General features: G+C 43.1%; 2 protein-coding genes across 2 annotated transcripts in view; one reads left to right on the forward strand and one right to left on the reverse strand.

The window, feature by feature from the left end:
• The window catches only part of LOC130298252 (zinc finger protein 850-like), a 411,906-nt gene that overhangs the window by 90,516 nt on the left and 300,055 nt on the right, over positions 1-21,335 (forward strand). The gene's annotated exons all lie outside the window — the stretch shown is intronic.
• The window catches only part of LOC130298277 (uncharacterized), a 73,683-nt gene continuing 64,629 nt past the window's right edge, over positions 12,282-21,335 (reverse strand). The window contains 4 exon segments of the mRNA XM_056551206.1: positions 12,282-16,329; positions 19,317-19,802; positions 19,886-20,012; positions 20,315-20,458. Coding sequence (XP_056407181.1) covers positions 15,128-16,329; positions 19,317-19,802; positions 19,886-20,012; positions 20,315-20,458 — 1,959 coding nt within the window. The 3' untranslated portion in view covers positions 12,282-15,127.

Consider the following 21,335-nt stretch of genomic DNA (forward strand, 5'->3'; position numbering starts at 1 on the left):
ACTCAGAGAGTTATCACTGTTATCTGTGGTGTTACATAGGACTGCAGGTCACATCTATACATTATCTGTACTCAGAGAGTTATCACTGTTATCTGTGGTGTTACATAGGACTGCAGGTCACATCTATACATTATCAGTACTCAGAGAGTTATCACTGTTATCTGTGGTGTTACATAGGACTGCAGGTCACATCTATACATTATCTGTACTCAGAGAGTTATCACTGTTATCTGTGGTGTTACATAGGACTGCAGGTCACATCTATACATTATCTGTGCTCAGAGAGATATCACTGTGTTATATGTGGTGTTACATAGGACTGCAGGTCACATCTATACATTATCTGTACTCAGAGAGTTATCACTGTTATCTGTGGTGTTACATAGGACTGCAGGTCACATCTATACATTATCTGTACTCAGAGAGTTATCACTGTGTTAACTGTGGTGTTACATAGGACTGCAGGTCACATCTATACATTATCTGTACTCAGAGAGTTATCACTGTGTTAACTGTGGTGTTACATAGGACTGCAGGTCACATCTATACATTATCTGTACTCAGAGAGTTATCACTGTTATCTGTGGTGTTACATAGGACTGCAGGTCACATCTATACATTATCTGTACTCAGAGATATCACTGTTATCTGTGGTGTTACATAGGACTGCAGGTCACATCTATACATTATCTGTACTCAGAGATATCACTGTGTTATCTGTGGTGTTACATAGGACTGCAGGTCACATCTATACATTATCTGTACTCAGAGAGTTATCACTGTGTTATATGTGGTGTTACATAGGACTGCAGGTCACATCTACTACATTATCTGTACTCAGAGAGTTATCACTGTTATCTGTGGTGTTACATAGGACTGCAGGTCACATCTATACATTATCTGTACTCAGAGAGTTATCACTGTTATCTGTGGTGTTACATAGGACTGCAGGTCACATCTATACATTATATGTACTCAGAGATATCACTGTTATCTGTGGTGTTACATAGGACTGCAGGTCACATCTATACATTACCTGTACTCAGAGAGATATCACTGTTATATGTGGTGTTACATAGGACTGCAGGTCACATCTACTACATTATCTGTACTCAGAGAGTTATCACTGTGTTATCTGTGGTGTTACATAGGACTGCAGGTCACATCTATACATTATCTGTACTCAGAGAGTTATCACTGTGTTATCTTTGGTGTTACATAGGACTGCAGGTCACATCTATACATTATCTGTACTCAGAGAGTTATCACTGTTATCTGTGGTGTTACATAGGACTGCAGGACACATCTATACATTATCTGTACTCAGAGAGTTATCACTGTGTTATCTGTGGTGTTACATAGGACTGCAGGTCACATCTATACATTATCTGTACTCAGAGAGTTATCACTGTTATCTGTGGTGTTACATAGGACTGCAGGTCACATCTATACATTATCTGTACTCAGAGAGTTATCACTGTGTTATCTGTGGTGTTACATAGGACTGCAGGTCACATCTATACATTATCTGTACTCAGAGAGTTATCACTGTTATCTGTGGTGTTACATAGGACTGCAGGTCACATCTATACATTATCTGTACTCAGAGTTATCACTGTGTTATCTGTGGTGTTACATAGGACTGCAGGTCACATCTATACATTATCTGTACTCAGAGAGTTATCACTGTTATCTGTGGTGTTACATAGGACTGCAGGTCACATCTATACATTATCTGTACTCAGAGAGTTATCACTGTTATCTGTGGTGTTACATAGGACTGCAGGTCACATCTATACATTATCTGTACTCAGAGAGTTATCACTGTTATCTGTGGTGTTACATAGGACTGCAGGTCACATCTACTACATTATCTGTACTCAGAGAGATATCCCTGTGTTATCTGTGGTGTTACATAGGACTGCAGGTCACATCTATACATTATCTGTACTCAGAGAGTTATCACTGTGTTATCTGTGGTGTTACATAGGACTGCAGGTCACATCTATACATTATCTGTACTCAGAGATATCACTGTTATCTGTGGTGTTACATAGGACTGCAGGTCACATCTATACATTATCTGTACTCAGAGAGTTATCACTGTTATCTGTGGTGTTACATAGGACTGCAGGTCACATCTACTACATTATCTGTACTCAGAGAGTTATCACTGTGTTATCTGTGGTGTTACATAGGACTGCAGGTCACATCTATACATTATCTGTACTCAGAGAGTTATCACTGTGTTATCTGTGGTGTTACATAGGACTGCAGGTCACATCTATACATTATCTGTACTCAGAGAGTTATCACTGTGTTATCTGTGGTGTTACATAGGACTGCAGGTCACATCTATACATTATCTGTACTCAGAGATATCACTGTTATCTGTGGTGTTACATAGGACTGCAGGTCACATCTATACATTATCTGTACTCAGAGTTATCACTGTTATCTGTGGTGTTACATAGGACTGCAGGTCACATCTATACATTATCTGTACTCAGAGAGTTATCACTGTTATCTGTGGTGTTACATAGGACTGCAGTTCACATCTATACATTATCTGTACTCATAGTTATCACTGTGTTATCTGTGGTGTTACATAGGACTGCAGGTCACATCTATACATTATCTGTACTCATAGTTATCACTGTGTTATCTGTGGTGTTACATAGGACTGCAGGTCACATCTATACATTATCTGTACTCAGAGTTATCACTGTTATCTGTGGTGTTACATAGGACTGCAGGTCACATCTACTCCATCATATGTGTTTTGGCTGGAAGTATAGGTGTGTGACTGGTCGCGTGTGGGAGCTCTGGGGGATGGGGGGGGATGTTGTCGAGTTGGGGGGGGGGGGGGGGGGTGGTTGCGCCAAAATGGAGCTTCACTTGTGTAGGCAGAAATCCTTGCACCGGCCCTGGCTGTAGGCACACAGATAAACACTCATGTGCAATCATCAAGGTGCCTCCAGCTGTTGCAAAACTACAACTGCAAGCATGCCCGTCCAGCCAGCAGCTTTCAGGGCATGATGGGAGTTGTAGATTTGCAGCAGCTGGAGGTGCACTGTTTGAGAAAGTGTCATGTGTAATCAAGAGGGCGACTCCAGATGGTGCAAAACTACAACTCCCAGAACGCCGTGAAAGCTGATGGCTGTACTGACATGCTGGGAGTTGTAGTTTTGTCGCAGCTGGAGGCACCATGAAAATGATACATGAGTGTTTCTCAGTGTGCGTACAGCTAGATAGTTAATATGGTTGAAAAAAGACATATGTCCATCAAGTCCAACCAGGGGATTGAAGGGGATAAGGGGAAGGGAGGGGATTTTATATTTCTTCATAAGCATTAATGTTATTTTGTTCCAGGAATGTATCTAATCCTGTTTTAAAGCTGTCAATTGTTCCTGCTGTGACCAGTTCCTGAGGTAGACCGTTCCATAAATTCACAGTCCTCACGGTAAAGAAGGCGTGTCGCCCCTTTAGACTAAACCTTTTCTTCTCCAGACGGAGGGAGTGCCCCCTCGTCCTTTGGGGGGGGTTTAACCTGGAACAGTTTTTCTCCATATTTTTTGTATGGGCCATTTATATACTTATATACGTTTATCATATCCCCCCTTAAACGTCTCTTCTCAAGACTAAACAATTGTAACTCCTTTAATCGCTCCTCATAGCTAAGATGTTCCAGGCCCCATATTAGTTTAGTCACGCGTCTCTGCACCCTTTCCAACTCCGCAGTGTCCCTTTTATGGACAGGTGCCCAAAACTGAACAGCATATTCCAGGTGAGGCCGTACCAATGCTTTATAAAGGGGGAGTATTATGTCCCTGTCCCTCGAGTCCATGCCTCTTTTTATACATGACAATATCCTGCTGTTGAAGAACTACAACTCCCAGTATGCCCATACAGCTGTCAGGTCATGCTTGCTGTTGTAGTTTTTCAGCAGCTGGAGGCACACTGTTTGAGAAACACTCGTGTAATTATTAGGGTGGGTGCCTCCATCTAACGCAAAACTACAACTCCCAGCATGACCATACAGTCATCAGCTTTCAGGGCATGCTGGGAGTTGTAGTTTTGCAGCAGCTGTAGGCACCCTGATTACACATGAGTGTTTCTCAAACAGTGTGCCTCCAGCTGCTGAAAAACTACAACAGCAAGCATGACCTGACAGCTGTATGGGCATACTGGGAGTTGTAGTTTTTCAACAGCTGTAGGCACATTTATTTTAGAAATACTGATGAATAATCATCAGGGTGCCTCCAGCTGTTGCAAAACTACTACTACAAGCATGCCCTGACAGCTAACAGCTGTCTGTGCATGCTGGTAGTTGTAGTTTAGAAACAGCTGTAGGCACCCTGATGATTATTCATCAGTATTTCTATAATAAATGTGCCTACAGCTGATTCTAAACTATTTCGGGGCATAATTTAGATCATTGGGGGGGTTTCTAAAGTTTTTCATTGTATTGGTAATTATTTATAATATCTACCATTATTGTAATCGGTCCCGGGTCTCGGCTGTAATATCGTGCACTGCAGGCCGGCGATGCTCCTCTACTCCTCCTCCCTGGATAGCACATGCACAGGTAAACAGGGAGGAGGAGCCCCGGAGCTGCCTGCCGTGCTATTGGCAGATCATCTATGCGCGCTCCCCACAGGAGCGCTGCATAGACGATGTGAGGGCGGAAGTAAGCACCCAGCAAGGTGTCAGTGACGTCGCGCCTGTTGGGAAGCGCTGCTTCCTGCCCTGCTTTATAGAGCAGATATACAAGCACTAAATCTGCTCTATTAAAGCGATTACATTTTTTTTTAAGCCAGGTCGGGGGTTAGTGCCAGATTACTACTAGGTAGGGACAGATTAGATTATATAGTACTTGGTGGGAGCTACACTTTAAGCACTATTTAGAAATGAAGATAAAAGAGAAGACAAGTAATAAAAAGGGAATGGGAAAGCTGCCGCCGAACGAACCGCCTCATGTCAGCACAATCACATAAGACAGGAACATATCTAGGAACCAACATTCACCATATGTGGATCAGATAAACCTCGCACTGACTCTGGGGAGTCAGGGGGGAGGAACACCAGGCGCCCCACACACCCTCAAATTTAGCATTTCCTGTTTTTATACAACACCTTAGAGAACGGAATAATAGAATTTACCAGCTTCTTCCATTTAGTACAGGTGGGGGGGTCTAGGATCCATCCACCATAATGCTATCCCTTTACTAGCCAGGAACAGGGCTTCTCCAAGAAAAGTACATAATGGGGCCCCACCTCCTCATCCAGGATACCAAATAAATCAGGGGGTTAGCCAGGGGAGAGGGGGCCACTAAAGAATCTAAGAGCTGTAAGACCTCCCTCCAAAAGGACGCCACATAAGAGCAGTGCCATATAGGGTGCCAGATGGCCACCTTAGGGGCAGAACAAGAACCGTAACCCCCCTATCAGTGGATATGAAGAGACTGGAGAACTGCGCCTCCCTGGCATGTCACAATTTATAAAAGGCCTCCCGCAGGACACCATAATCAGTCTGGATTTGTAGAAAGGAGCACAAAACATTATCTGTATATAGACGCTCCAACATGGTCACCCCACACTCAGTCCAGAACTGGGAGTCCAGAGAACCCAGCAGATGTGAAAAATGGGGATTATGCCAAAGCGGTAAATCAGAAGGAACATCGGTGAATGGGTAGGTCTGCTCGGCTGCCTTCCACACCTGGATAGCTAATTTATGGAGGGCGTGTAAGTCCCCCACTGGGGGCCCTCCAACAAAGGACTAAGGGAGGGAAGGTTGACTTATCTTGCAAGTGATCGCTCCGCATTCAGCATAGGGTCAGGGAGCACCCAGTATCTAAGGTATCTAAGCTGACCATGTAGGTAATAAAGGTGAATATCAGGAAAGGCCACCCCTGCCTCTACTTTCGGACATTGTAACAAAATTACTAAATAACCATCGGATAGAAGAGAAATAACAATTCCGTACTATGATAGGGACGGACTGTAAAAATATAAAATATTATTGGTAAATATAAGATTTAAGAACCTTTTTCCTTCCAATCCACGACATATATGGGAATTTACGAGCGTGTAACTGGGTCTTCAATCCGTGTAATAATGGCGCAAAGTGTGAAGTAAAGAGATCTTGTACCAGATGTGATCAGATCTCTAGGGATTTTATACCCCGGGGAGGACAAAGAAAAGGAAAAGAATTACACCGATGTTTACTGAACCCGGGGGACGCTGAGATATTGACGACTTCTCATATAGAAAAATGGATTTTATGATCTGAGACCGAAAATAGACGTCAAGACGGGAAACGCTGGTCTAGGGTTTGTGATAAATAAAAGTATCTGCAGCGTCTTATGTTCAGAAGAGACGATCTTCAAGGGAGACGCGCGGATCCTGTCTGATGCCTTGAATTAAAGTCTCTATAATCATAATGAGAAGGGGGCGGGGACAACACTGACGCGTTACATTCCCTATATACAACGTCAGGGACAATATTATATTTATTATAAGTCCAGTGTGTGGAGATGAATATAAGAATAATAAATAATATAATATAGAGAACTTCTTAAAAATTGATAACAAGTTTGGAGATGAAGCATATATTATATAAATATATATAAGTATGTATGTGTCAACTATCCTATGTACATGGTTAATATATAGTTGTGTGAGTTCTTTTATGTTTAACAAGATGTGATTGCTGAGTAAAACATTTCCCACGTTTAGAACATGAAAATGGCTTCTCCCCTGTGTGAGTTCTTTGATGTTTAACAAGATTTGATTTCACAGTATAACATTTCCCACATTCTGCACATGAAAATGGCTTCTCCTGGGGGGCGTGGCCTGGCTGCCTTGTTGTATGGTCGCGCATTAGCTGAGCTCCTGCTTCATCTTGCTCGGTAAAGCGGCTACACTGCGTGCACAGACACCTATCCATCACAATCAGATGTGGGAACACCTGGAGAACATGAGAGGGAAGAAAAAGAGGCAAGCTCTCCAAGGAACGCTCAGCAAATTCTATTTCTCCAGAGCGCCGGCCGCCTTTCAAGAAGGCGCTGATGAAACCTGCGACTGGGAACACGCGCGCTCTCTCCCTGCTGCTCAGGCCCTGGCCTTACCTCTCAGACGTGCTTCCTCAGACCCGATGCTGCGAGACTACGGCTCCCAACACCTCCGTACAGATCAGCAGACGCGCGATCGCAGGAGAAGGGTGTCCCGCCAACCGACCACCAAACCCGTGAGTACATACCTGCCACTTGCGGTCCTCCCTCCACTGGCTTTCCGCCCTCACCATCCGGAAGCCTGCAGCGAACTCCCCAAACCCGGAGTGGGGATTGGATGCCACGCTTCCCCTAGAGGATACTGAGGCACTGAGCTCCTTGCCGGTACATAATGAATCTCTCACGGACACTGCTATGAGAGACATGCTGTTGGTGCTCCAGAGGTCCTTCAGGAAGGATATGCAGGCCATGATATCTCCTCTCTCAGCTACGGTGGATAATTTGGGCAGCAGAGTAAACCACATTGAACACAAGTTCGGCAAATTTGCTGATTCTCATAATACGCTTATTTATCTACAAACTACGGCGGAGGAGGAAATTGAGGCCCTCAAAGCCAAAGTAGCCGATCTGGAGGACCGCAACCGCAGGAACAATGTGAAAATCAGGGGTATCCCTGAATCTGTCCCGCCTGCGGGCATCATGCAATAAGTCCGCACTCTGCTGGAAACGGTGTAACCCTCCTGCTCACCCACGAAATTGGAGATAGATCGGGCTCACCAGGTACCGAAGCCACATCATTTAGATGATTCCGTGCCCCGGGATGTGCTGGCCCGGATCCATTTTTCCTCTACTAAAGAACGCCTCATGGAGCTAGCCCGCAAAAATGATGGCTTGCCAGCCCCGTACCACCATCTCTCCTTATATGCGGACTTGTCTGCTGCCACTCTACAACTACGTGGGAACCTGCTTCCGATTACCTCTGCCCTCAGACAAAAGAAGATCCAGTATAGATGGGGATTCCCGGTACGCCTTCTCATCTGCAAGGACAACCAAGTCTCGGTGGTCTGGAATCTGGAGGAAGGTAAAGACCTTCTGCACCGCTGGAGCATCCCCATGGAAAGACCAAAGAAATCCCCGCAAGGAACTTCCCACAAATCCCAAGAAGATTGGGACACAGTAAGGTGACTTATGTGCTAATTACATCTCCGTTGCACACCTGAGCTGATGTCCTTCCTACTTGTTTGGCTTCGGCATGAACATTCGCCCCACCCGTGCCTTGTGGCTGGTGCCACGATTATTCCTTTATTTATTTTGTTACTATTTCTCTTACTTTGATTTGTGTCAGTTTTTTGTTGTTTGTCCTGTTACCTGTTCTTCTAGGTGGAAATACTACCAAGTGTCCATTAGGTGTTGCCCCTTTAATATGTGACCTGTGCGTGCTGGCTGGGAGACGCATCAGGTCCTCCAACTTTCTGACGTATAGCTATGTTATATCTTCCTTGGCACTGATTTATGGTTCTTAAAATACTTAGTCTGAATATAAACGGTCTTAACAGTCCGCACAAAAAGAGCCTTCCTTTGGAAAGAATCCTTGGCCTTGGGGGGAGACATTATATGCGCACATGAGATGCATCTTCTTAGTACAGACGCACATAGGCTGAAACACAAAGCATTCCCTAATGTGTTCCACTCACACTTTACATCGAAGTCCCGAGGGGTCCTAATTGCGGTCAGAAACACAGTAGCCTTTTCCACTACTAATGTTATTACTGACCCTGCTGGTAGATATGTACTCCTTACGTGCTCCATTAACAATGTACCTTAAACCATTTTAGCGCTATACGCCCCCAACGTTGGTCAACAGCGCTTTTTGAGGCGTAGCCTTAAACTAGACTTTAAACAAAGTTGGACATATGATTGTTTGTGGGGACTTTAACTTAGTTGCTGACCCATCTTTGGACACCACTACCTCACATTGCCTTTCAGTTTCACCTCTGGCTCCACTAATGGGCTCATCAGACCTGTATGATGCGTGGCGGGTACTGCATTCCAATGAAAGGGATTATACTCACAACTCCATCACCCACATACATACTTGAGACTGGACATGTTTTGGATAGACCGGACTGCATTAGATTCTCTGAGTAGATCTACTATAGAGCTGATCAAATGTTCGCATCATGCCGTTATCACTATCTCCCTAAGTGAAACCTTTTCCCAGGCTCCCGCATACTTGTGGAGAGCGAGTCCTTACTTTCTCATCCGAAACATGTCCAGTCTTTGAAAAAGGATCTAACGAATTACTTTCTGGCTAATGTCTCCCCAGACATGGAACCAGCCAAAATCTGGAACTGACATAAGGCCAATATGAGGAGATTCTTTATAAAATATGGTGCAATTTGTAAGCGAGAGAGAGACAAACAGCTCTCAGATGTGTTGTCCAGATTAAAAAGTCTGGAGCAATTTAACAAGACAGCCCCCTCTACATCTGCCCAACTGGTCTCTGCTAGACAGGAACTCAGGAGTTTATTGCTATTCTCTTATGATAAAAATCTTAGGGGCATCAAAGTGCAATATTATTCACAAAATGATAAAGCGGGGGCCTTGCTGGCCAATAGACTAAAAGTTACTCATGCTCGCTCCCGTATTGCCCAGCTCGTTCACCCTTCCTCTGTTAAATCCCTCTATACTCCCAAAGACATAGCTAACGGCTTCCAGGACTTCTATTCCTCACTATATAACCTGGGTGACAACTCCTGACCCTCTCAATCTCCCTGACGCTATCCATTCTTTCCTCTCTTCTCTCAACCTCCCACACCTCACAACATTAAACAGCGCCATTACCCCTGATGAGATTCAAAAAGTGATTCTCTCTTCCCCCTCACAAAAGGCCCTGGGCCCTGACGGGTTTCTCAACCTCTATTATAAAACATTCAAAGATGCTCTGATTCCCCATTTGCAACTGTTCTATGATTCAGCTATGCTCAAAGGCTCTTTTCCCAAGGAAAATGTTCAGGCCCTGATTATCACCCTTCCTAAACCGGGCAAATCACCATTGGCCCCTCAAAATTACAGGCCAATATCATTACTTAATCAGAACGAAGATGAAGAAAAGGGAGCACATACCAGAGATGTTGAAATGCAGTATTCGGCTTTATTTCATCTTGCTGGGGTCAAAACGGTGCAGGGTAGAAGGGAGGGCGGACGAGTTCAGGGGGAACTACAGGCAATGTCATGGTATATAACAAATTAAAAACAGATCCCACTTTAACGATTATGAACAAATTATGAGATCACATCTGCAAAAATATACAAGAAATTTCAAATCGACCGAAAAAACAGCAGAAAAACTTATTCCATCTGATCCGATCCAAAAAAAATGGTATTTATTACCAAAAGTCAACAAAGGCATTGTCCCTCCTCCCTGTCGTCCCATAGTGGCGGGTATTGGGGCCCCTACCCAGTTCCTGTCTAGCTATGTGGACTGGTTGATTTCTCCTTTACTAAAACTTACCCCTACTTACCTCCGTGACACTGGTGATCTTATTACTTCCCTTCGCGATTTCTGTTGGCAAGAGGGTTTTTCTCTGGCATTCATAGGCGTTGAGAGCCTGTACACTCGTATCCCACATGATGCGGGTGTGCAGGCTCTCAGAGAATTCTTGGATTGCTCAGACAAATCCAGTGAATTTATCGATTTTGTATTGGAATCTGCAAAATTAATTTTGAAGAACTACTTCCAATATGAAGGTCAATGGTATGCCAAAACGCAAGGAACGGCGATGGGTACACCCATCTCTTGTTCCTATGCAAACATCTTTTTAGCGATGCTGGAAAAAGATTACATTTTCACTGTTAATAATCCGTTTGTGTCAAAAATAAAATCGCTGTTGGGATTTGTCGATGACATTTTTGTTATCTGGGATGATTCCCAGGAAAATTTTTCTTTATTTGTCGACTATCTCAACAGCAATAATAAAGGTGAACATGTGGTTCTCTTTTCAGTTCGGAGGTTTATCACTTGAATATTTGGATACCAAAATCGAAATAAAAAATACTACCATTCACACTTCTGGGTACAGGAAACCTAATTCAAAAAATTCAATTCTTATCATTCATCTCACCCTAAAACTGTTAAAGATAGCATGCCAGTTAATCTGATTAAAACGCATAAATACAGATCGAACAGCAAGCTCAAGAACTGGGTGAACGATTAATTGATAGAGGCTACTCACCTGAAATTATATCTAATGCAATGAAAAAAGTGAATAAAATTCCTCGTAACAATTTACTCAGAAAAGTAAAAAAGAAAAACTTAATATGACAGTATTAACATTTAAAAATTCACCAATTAACAACATTGTAAAAAACGCTATTTTCAAAAATTGGCCAATGTTACAACGTGACCAAGATTTGAAAAATTTTACAGAAATTAAACCGATTGTAAATTACAGAAAAAACTGAACCATTCATGATTATTTGAAAAGAAGAAAAAACAAAGGCAGAATTCAAAAAGATTGGTTATCTACATCAAAACCTAAAGGTCTGTTCACATGTGGAAATTGTTCGGTTTGCGATTTTAACTAAAAATTTAATGAAATGCATTTGGGAGGCACAAGGGTTAAATTCAAACAGTTTGCCACATGTAAAACATCCTATGTGGTATATGCCCTCATATGTTTATGTGGGAGATACTACATAGGAAAAACAAAAAGACCTTTGTATCAAAGAATTAGAGAACACATACGGTCCCTAGTAACCAAAAAAGGCTGTACTAGATTCATTCAACACATGTGTTCTGAACATGAGAATAACCCAAGAGCTTTCAAATTTATGGTTCTGGAGAGAATTGAACACTCTCCAAATGGCGGAGACATGCATCAACGTTTATTATTACAGGAATCCAGATGGATTTTCCGTACTAATGCAACGGGCCCTTTGGGCCTTAATGAGTACAACGAAATGGGAGTTTTCATATAGAAAGATATTATGTTGCATTGTACGATACTCGCAGACACGATGTTTTGTTTTTATCATCACTTAGTTTTTGTATTCTTACCTTTTGTTTGTCATTGTATCCCTCCCGATCCTGATCCATGTAAACGTCACTGTTTGTCCATGTTACCTCCCGTGATGTATAAAACACTCACTCTAGTTCAGTGACGTAGGGCCTGATGAAGTGCAGACCAGCGTGACACGGACCGTTGCCTGTAGTTCCCCCTCAACTCGTCCGCCCTCCCTTCTACCCTGCACCGTTTTGACCCCAGCAAGATGAAATAAAGCCGAATACTGCATTTCAACATCTCTGGTATGTGCTCCCTTTTCTTCTTCTTCGTTCCGAATGATTGCTTTGTTCTCATACTTTGTGGAGTGAGCACTACTGAAGTTGAAGTCTTTCAAGGGGTTTAATTGTCCAGGTGTGCTGAGCGTACAGATTGAGTCCTTGCCGGGATCTCACTGCAGTTAAAGTGGTGCCGATATACATTTTGCTAGTACATTGACAATATCATTACTTAACCAAGACCTAAAGATTTTTGCAAAACTCATAGCCAACAGGCTCACCAAATTTCTCCCCAGTTTGATCCACCCTGATCTAGCAGGGTTTGTCCCAGGCTGTCAAGCTACGGACAATACCCGCCACCTTCTACATGTTTTACACCATGTTGAAACCCATAAAACCTCTGCTTTGATCCTAGCTCTTGATGCCGAGAAGGCATTCGACCGGCTCCGCTGGCTGTTCGTCGTCTCGGTCCACCGGCACCTGAGATTTAGTGGAACCATTTATAGTGCGATCACATCGCTGTATACCGAACCCTCTGCCAAGGTCTTTGTGAATGGCATCCTTGCGGAAGCCTTTGGTATCACCAATGGAACCAGATAGGGGTGCCCCCTTTCACCCATTATATTCATTCTATGTCGGGAGCCATTGGCGCAGGCGCTGAGGCAGGGAGACTCCAAATCTCTGCAGTCTCCATTGCAGGACAACATCACCTCATCTCATTATATGCAGATGATATTATTTTATCACTTACTGATCCCTCTGTATCTGTGCCGGCTGCCATGACCTCCATACTTCACTTTTGTCAGCTTTCCTATTACCACCTTAATGCCACTAAAACTCAGGCCCTTCCTCTAAACCTTCACCCCGCCCTGGTAGATACCCTTAAAAACGTGCATCCCTTTGATTGGCAAACCACTAGTGTTAAATATCTAGGAATCAAACTAACATACCCTCATAACCTACTATACTCCAATAACTATGAACCTTTCCTACAGACCATCGGCGTTGAAGTGGACAGACTAAGCTCTATCGACATATCTTGGACAGGCAGAGTAGCAGCCTTTAAAATGCTTCTTCTACCCGCTTCCTCCATCTCTTTAGAACCCTCCCGATTGCTGTTCCTAAATCCTTCTTTTCTAAGGCCCAAGCCCTTTTGTCATCCTTTGTGTGGTCAGGCAACAGGCCCAAATTGGCCGCATCCATATTGACTAAGTACAGAGACATGGGAGGACTTGGAGCACCAGATTTGTGGTGTTATTATCTTGCCGCCCTGGTGGGGATGTTGAGAGGTTGGTGCAAGGAAGATTTGACTACTGCTTGGGTCCATATAGAAAACTCCTTGGTTTCCCCATACTTACTTAAAGACGTTCTTTTTCTGCCATACTGGTCTCCACACACCGCCCCCTCTTCCAACGCTATTGTGGCGGCCTCATTTAAGGCATGGGTAACAAACCTCTCTCTAGTGGACACAACCACGGACAAAACTCTCATTCCCATATCTCTTATACAAAGCATGAGCCCTGACATATGGCTGGTCCCATGGATTCACAGTGGGCTAACACATCTCCACCAACTTTATTTATCTGAAACCCTACTACCCTTTTCAGAATTGCACTCTACCTTTTCTATTTCTCACTCTGACGTCTACAAGTTTCTGCGCTTGCGTCATTTCTTACTTCATACTCCACCATCTTCCATCCAGTTACATAAACCCTCTTACATTTTTCTCTCTAGCAACCTAAAGGGCCTTCGCCCCTTATATTCTAATGTATCCCATACTTCCCAATTTCGCAAATCACACCCCTTTCGTTCCTGGGAAAACGAGCTGGGCAAATCTATCTTTGAATCCCAATGGTGAGCGGCTTTCCAGAATATACATAGAGCCTTTCAATGTGTTTCACATGTTGAATCTGCTATGAAGACCATATTGAGGTGGTACTACACTCCTGAGCGCCTGTCCCACATCTACTCAGAAATCACTGGACTATGTTGGCGTGATTGTGGACAGAGGGGCACATTGTTACACATTTTGTGGGAATATCCCTCCATTAAAGCCTACTGGCTCGCCTGCAAACAGCTCTTGAATGAGGTTTTAGGGGAGGAGAGGGCCTGGACCCCACAACAGATTTTATTGTTTCTCGATTTATCTGATATACCTAGACCCCAGAGAGACTTAATATGTATTATCCTAATTGTGATGAAAATTTCACTTACCAGCATTAGGAAATCACCCAACACCCCATCTATAGACATGGTCATTAATAAAGTAAATACCACCTACACATATGAACGCATCATCGCCTATGGTAACGGCTCATATTTCACAAGCGATGGAATAGGTGGTCTTCCACAACACAGGCTACTGGTACTATATAACCTGCTGAGATCACTTACATTCCCTTTGCGGGTCCTTTTCTACGATCCTCCACCCCCCCCCCCCCTTCTCCTACCTGCCTATCCTTTCAACACCTTCTCCTGACTCCTTACACCTCTTACCCCTACACCCTCCTACCCCTACCTGTTCCTTTACCCTCCATTACCGCTCCCATCATTTCCTACTGAGATAGATATCAGGATGTAGACTGTTTACATGCCACGAAGAGTAACTAAACTCTTGACACTCAAACCCTGTAGTGGGTCAACGCTCGCTATTCCTATATGACTAGCCCATTAGAGTTCAAAGACACATTGCCATATATTCTTGCAATTGTACAAGTCAACTTATTCCACCTTTGTTCTTAGGTTCTTTTGATTTTTTTTACTTGTATGTTTACCTGTTTATATACTTGCTTGACTTCTACTTAGTCCCCTGCAAGGGACTTGCATTGTTCTTTTAGATTGTCAAAAAATATTCAATAAAAACTATTGAAACAGAAAATGGCTTCTCCCCTGTGTGAGTTCTTTGATGTTGAATAAGACTTGATTTATCAGTAAAACATTTCCCACATTCTGCACATGAAAAATGGCTTCTTCCCTGTGTGAGTTCTTTGATGTTGAATAAGACTTGATTTATCAGTAAAACATTTCCCACATTCTGCACATGAAAAATGGCTTCTTCCCTGTGTGAGTTCTTTGATGTTTTTACAAGATTTGATTTCACAGTATAACATTTCCCACATTATGCACATGAAAATGGCTACTCCCCTGTGTGAGTTCTTTGATGTTGAATAAGACCTGATTTCTGAGTAAAACATTTCCCACATTCTGCACATGAAAACGGCTTCTCTCCAGTGTGAGTTCTTTGATGTAGAATAAGACTTGATTGATCAATAAAACATTTCCCACATTCTGGACATAAAAATGGCTTCTCTCCAGTGTGAGTTCTTTGATGTTGAAGACGACTTGATTGATTAGTAAAACATTTCCCACATTCTGGACATGAAAATGGCTTCTCTCCAGTGTGAGTTCTTTGATGTTGAATAAGATGTGATTGATTAGTAACACATTTCCCACATTCTGGACATGAAAATGGCTTCTCTCCAGTGTGAGTTCTTTGATGTTGAATAAGACTTGATTGATTAGTAAAACATTTCCCACATTCTGGACATGAAAATGGCTTCTCTCCAGTGTGAGTTCTTTGATGTACAAGACCTGATTTAAAAGGAAAACATTTCCCACATTCTGAACATGAAAATGGCTTCTCCCCTGTGTGAGTTCTTTGATGTTCAACAAGATATGATTTCTGAGTGAAACATTTTCCACACTGTGAACATGCAAATGGCTTCTCCCCTGTGTGTATTCTCTGATGTTTAACAAGACTTGATTTAGAAGTAACACATTTCCCACATTCTGAGCATGAATATGGTTTCTTTCCTGTATGAGCTCGTTGGTGTCCAACACCCCTTCTGTGACCTTTCTGTGATGACTGAGAAGACAGGACCTGTATATAAGGATGAGATGACAGATCTTGGCTGTGAAGGGCTGAGGGTGTATCTGGGATAATGGAATGTTCTTCATATGTATCTTGTGTGATATCATCATCTGCTTTATAATCTGAAGATAGAAGATTCTCCTCTGATCTCCTGCTACAAGAATCTGCAGAGAATAACACAGATTTTATTATCATTATTAACCCCTGAACAACCCAGGACATTTTTGTATTTCTAAGCAATAGTACTTTGTAAATCCACCCTTCATTTTTAAATAAGATTTACTGCAAAACTGAAGAAAGATAGTTGCTATGATAGCGGAGCAGCCATACAACAGTGGTGTCAAACTGTGGCCCTCCAGATGTTGCAAAACTTCAACTCCCAGCACACCCGTGAGTTGATGTTTTGCAACATCTGGAGGGCCACAGTTTGACACCACTGCCTTACAAGGAGCAGGGACACCCGTCTTTAACAATCATGTGGACACAGCCTCAGGGAAAATCACTGCTATGGGGCCCGGTCAGGGACCAAATGACCGTGCCCCCCAATCCACCTGACCCCACAGGTTATAATGGAGCAGTCATCCAAACTGCCCCCTTTATAATCCTCATGCCAGCCAGAGAATTACGGCAAAGGATAGGGGATACGTTATAGATCACGGGGGTCCGACCCTTGGGACTCCCAGCGATCTCCTGAACGGAGCCCTGACAGTCTGCTTGAAGGGGACGGACCGACCCTGCATGGAGCGGCGGCCGACACTCCCCCTCCATGTATCCCATAGAAATACATGGAGGTGGTGTGTCGGAAACGGCATCCTGTAGGGGTCGGAACGGCCGATTTAGGCAGACTGCCAGGGTCCCGTTCAGGAGATCGCGGGGAGTCCCAAGGGTCGGACCCCCGCGATCTATAACCTATCCCCTATCCTGTCTAGGCAGACAGTATCACATTTTTGTCTTTTGTCTATTAATGTGTATAGAAAGACTTATGTCCTAATAAAGTTAGTGAAATTTTCCTGGAACCAAGTTAAAAGAGGAACCTTTATTTTTAATGATTTTGGCTCACAGCTCACCAGCCGCACCTATACCTCCATTTGGACCCACACAGGTGACCCAAACCGGAACATTTCCGTATCAGAGGGAAAGAATGAAGTGATATAAAGGGGTACTCTACTGCTAGACATCTTATCTCTTATCCTAAGGATGGGGGATAAGATGTCTGATCGCGGGGGTCCGGCTGCTGGAGCCCCCAGGATCTCCTGCAGCACCCCCCGTTCTAAACAAAAGCCAGATTCCAGTGGTTGTAACATCACTACTGGCCACTACTTCACAATCTCTGCCTCTGGCTCTAAAGTACCCCTTTAACCCCTTAAGGACTCAGCCCTTTTGGACATTTTCGTTTTTTCCTCCTCACCTTAAAAAAATCATAACTCATATTTTCATCCACAGACTAGTATGAGGACTTGTTTTTTGCGCGACCAGTTGTCCGTTGTAATGCAATCACTCACTTTACCATAAAATGTATGGCGCAACCAAAAAAGTACTATGTGTGGGGAAATTAAAAAGAAAACCGCAATTTTGCAAATTTCCTTTTCACGCCGTACAATTTACAGTAAAAATGACGTGTTCTTTATTCTTTGGGATTAAAATGATACCCATCATAACATACTTTTCTATTACTGTTGCGCTTAAAAGAAAATCGCAAACTTTTTAACCAAATTAGTACGTTTAAAATCCCCCTATTTTGAAGGCCTATAACTTTTTCATTTTTCCATATAAGTGGCGGTATGAGGGCTCAATTTTGCACCGTGATCTGTACTTTTTATTAAGGGGGTATTCCAGGCAAAAACTTTTTTTTTATATATCAACTGGCTCCAGAAAGTTAAACAGATTTGTAAATTACTTCTATTAAAAAATCTTAATCCTTCCAATAGTTATTAGCTTCTGAAGTTTTCTGTCTAACTGCTCAATGATGATGTCACGTCCCGGGAGCTGTGCATGATGGGAGAATATCCCCATAGGAACTGCACAGCTCCCGGGACGTGAGTAATCAGAGAGCAGTTAGACAGAAAACAACAACTCAACTTCAGAAGCTAATAACTATTGGAAGGATTAAGATTTTTTAATAGAAGTAATTTACAAATCTGTTTAACTTTCCGGAGCCAGTTGATATATAAAAAAGTTTTGGCCTGGATTACCCCCTTTAATACCATATTTGCTTATATAAAACTTAAATAAATTTTTTATAATTTTTTGGGGGAATAAAATGTTATAAAAAAGCAGCTATTTTGGACTTTTTTTTTTACGTACACGCTGTTCAGCGTACAGTATCATTAACATTTTATTTTAATAGTTTGGATATTTACGCACGCGGCGATACCAAATATGTATATAAAATATATATATATATTTTTTTTTTTACACTTTTTGGGGGTGAAATAGGGAAAATGGGACAAGTTACGTTTTTATTGGGGGAGGGGATTTTTCACATTTTATTTTAGTTTCTTTAAATACTTTTTTTTACTTTTATTTTTACACTTTAATAGTCCCCAGAGCAGACTATTTATAGCAATCATTTGATTGCTAATACTGTTCAGTGCTATGCATAGGGCAGAGCACTGATCAGTGTTATCGGTCATCTTCTGCTATGGTCTACTCGATCGCAGACCAGAACAGAAGACCCGTGGAAGGCAGCAGAGGCAGGTGAGGGGACCTCCGTGCGCCGTTCTGGATGATCGGATCACCGCGGCAGCGCTGCGAACGATCCGATCATCCCTTTTAGTGTCCGCAATGCTGCAGATGCCATGATCTGTATTGATCACGGCATCTGAGGGGTTAATGGTGGGCATCCGCGCGATCGCCGATGTCCGCCATTACCGGCGGGTCCCTGGCTGCGATCAGCATCCAGGACCTGCTGCGATGCCTGCGGTTATGTATAGGACATAGGACATTCATAAACAGTATGGCGGTATTATTCAGTCACTATGTAGTGGGGATGGGATCAAGTCGACTGCTATAGAGTCACTATAGAGGGGGGGTGGGGGATAGTATTTACCCTGGAGATTCTAGTTACACCAATACTTCCCGAAAATATTATTGCAACCGGTGACTGAATAGAATCTGTGACCCTTCTCTGTATTTAGTGGTTACTACTCACTTGGGCGGTTACCTGTAGGAATGTTCTCCTTATACTGCTCATCACTGCTCACATTTGTCTCTTTTTCTTCCTTTAGGTCTGAAGCATTCATATAGATCAGATCTTTTCCTATAGGACTGTCCTTGTCCTCCATATACTGCTCATCACCGCTCACATCTGTCTCTTCTTCCTTTATGTCTGTAGCATTTATATAAGTCAGACCTTTCCCTGTAGGAATGTCCTTGTCCTCCTTATACTGCTCATCACCGCTCACATTTGTCTCTTCTTCTTCCTTTATGTCTGTAGCATTTATATAAGTCAGACCTTTCCCTGTAGGAATGTCCTTGTCCTCCTTATACTGCTCATCACCGCTCACATCCGTCTCTTCTTCCTTTATGTCTGTAGCATTAATAAAGATCAGATTTTTCCCTGTAGTAATGACCTCCATATTCTGCTCATCAAGAGGACGGGGACACCTCTCTGGTGCTGTTCTCTTACTGGATCTGACTGTAGGGAACACATACAGAGACTGAATTCATACTGTACATACAAATAATGAGAGGACGTGTGTATATAGTCATGTCTATTACCTGGTGATGTGAGGGGCTGCTGATCCTCCATCATGACCTGATCCTTGTACTGATCCTTGTGTCCTTCTACATACTCCCACTCCTCCATGGAGAAATAGACCGCCATGTCCTGACACCTTATAGGAACCTGACACATAATGATACAGTCATCACCCCGACCCCTCCAGTGGTGTTACTGTATAATGTCCCAGCATTCCCAGCAGTGTCACCTCTCCAGTCATCACCAGACCCCTCCATTACTGTATAATGTCCCAGCAGTGTCACCTCTCCAGTCATCACCAGACCCCTCCATTACTGTATAATGTCCCAGCAGTGTCACCTCTCCAGTCATCACCAGACCCCTCCATTACTGTATAATGTCCCAGCAGTGTCACCTCTCCAGTCATCACCAGACCCCTCCATTACTGTATAATGTCCCAGCAGGGTCACCTCTCCAGTCAGCAGCTCCATCATCTTGTTGATGAGTTCTCGGATCTTCTGTTCGTCCATTTCCTCATGTATCAGGGAGTGAGGTGGGGGCCCCGGGATTGGGCTCAGGGTTCTTCCCCATCCTTCACACACAGGAGCCTGACAGCGCCCACTAGAGGACTTCTTCACTACTGTGTAATCCTGTGTATGTAGAGACACATTAATATCACTACATACATTCCCAGAATCCCTCACCTCTCCAGTCATATCCATCTGTTATTACATAGATAAGAATGAGGTCATGTGACATCACTCCCAGAATCCCTCACCTCTCCAGTCATATCCATCTGTTATTACATCGATAAGAATGAGGTCATGTGACATCACTCCCAGAATCCCTCACCTCTCCAGTCATATCCATCTGTTATTACATAAATAAGAATGAGGTCATGTGACATCACTCCCAGAATCCCTCACCTCTCCAGTCATATCCTTCTGTTATTACATAGATAAGAATGAGGTCATGTGACATCACTCCCAGAATCCCTCACCTCTCCAGTCATATCCATCTGTTATTACATAGATAAGAATGAGGTCATGTGACATCACTCCCAGAATCCCTCACCTCTCTGGTCATATCCATCTGTTATTACATAGATAAGAATGAGGTCATGTGACATCCCTCCCAGAATCCCTCACCTCTCCAGTCATATCCATCTGTTATTACATAGATAAGAATGAGGTCATGTGACATCACTCCCAGAATCCCTCACCTCTCCAGTAATATCCATCTGTTATTACATAGATAAGAATGAGGTCATGTGACATCACTCCAAGAATCCCTCACCTCTCCAGTCATATCCATCTGTTATTCCATAGATAAGAATGAGGTCATGTGACATCACTCCCAGAACCCCTCACCTCTCCGGTCATATCCATCTGTTATTACATAGATAAGAATGAGGTCATGTGACATCACTCCCAGAACCCCTCCCTCTCCAGTCATATCCATCTGTTATTACATAGATAAGAATGAGGTCAT

This window comes from Hyla sarda, assembly GCF_029499605.1.
Source record: "Hyla sarda isolate aHylSar1 chromosome 1 unlocalized genomic scaffold, aHylSar1.hap1 SUPER_1_unloc_7, whole genome shotgun sequence".
Lineage (NCBI taxonomy): Eukaryota > Metazoa > Chordata > Amphibia > Anura > Hylidae > Hyla > Hyla sarda.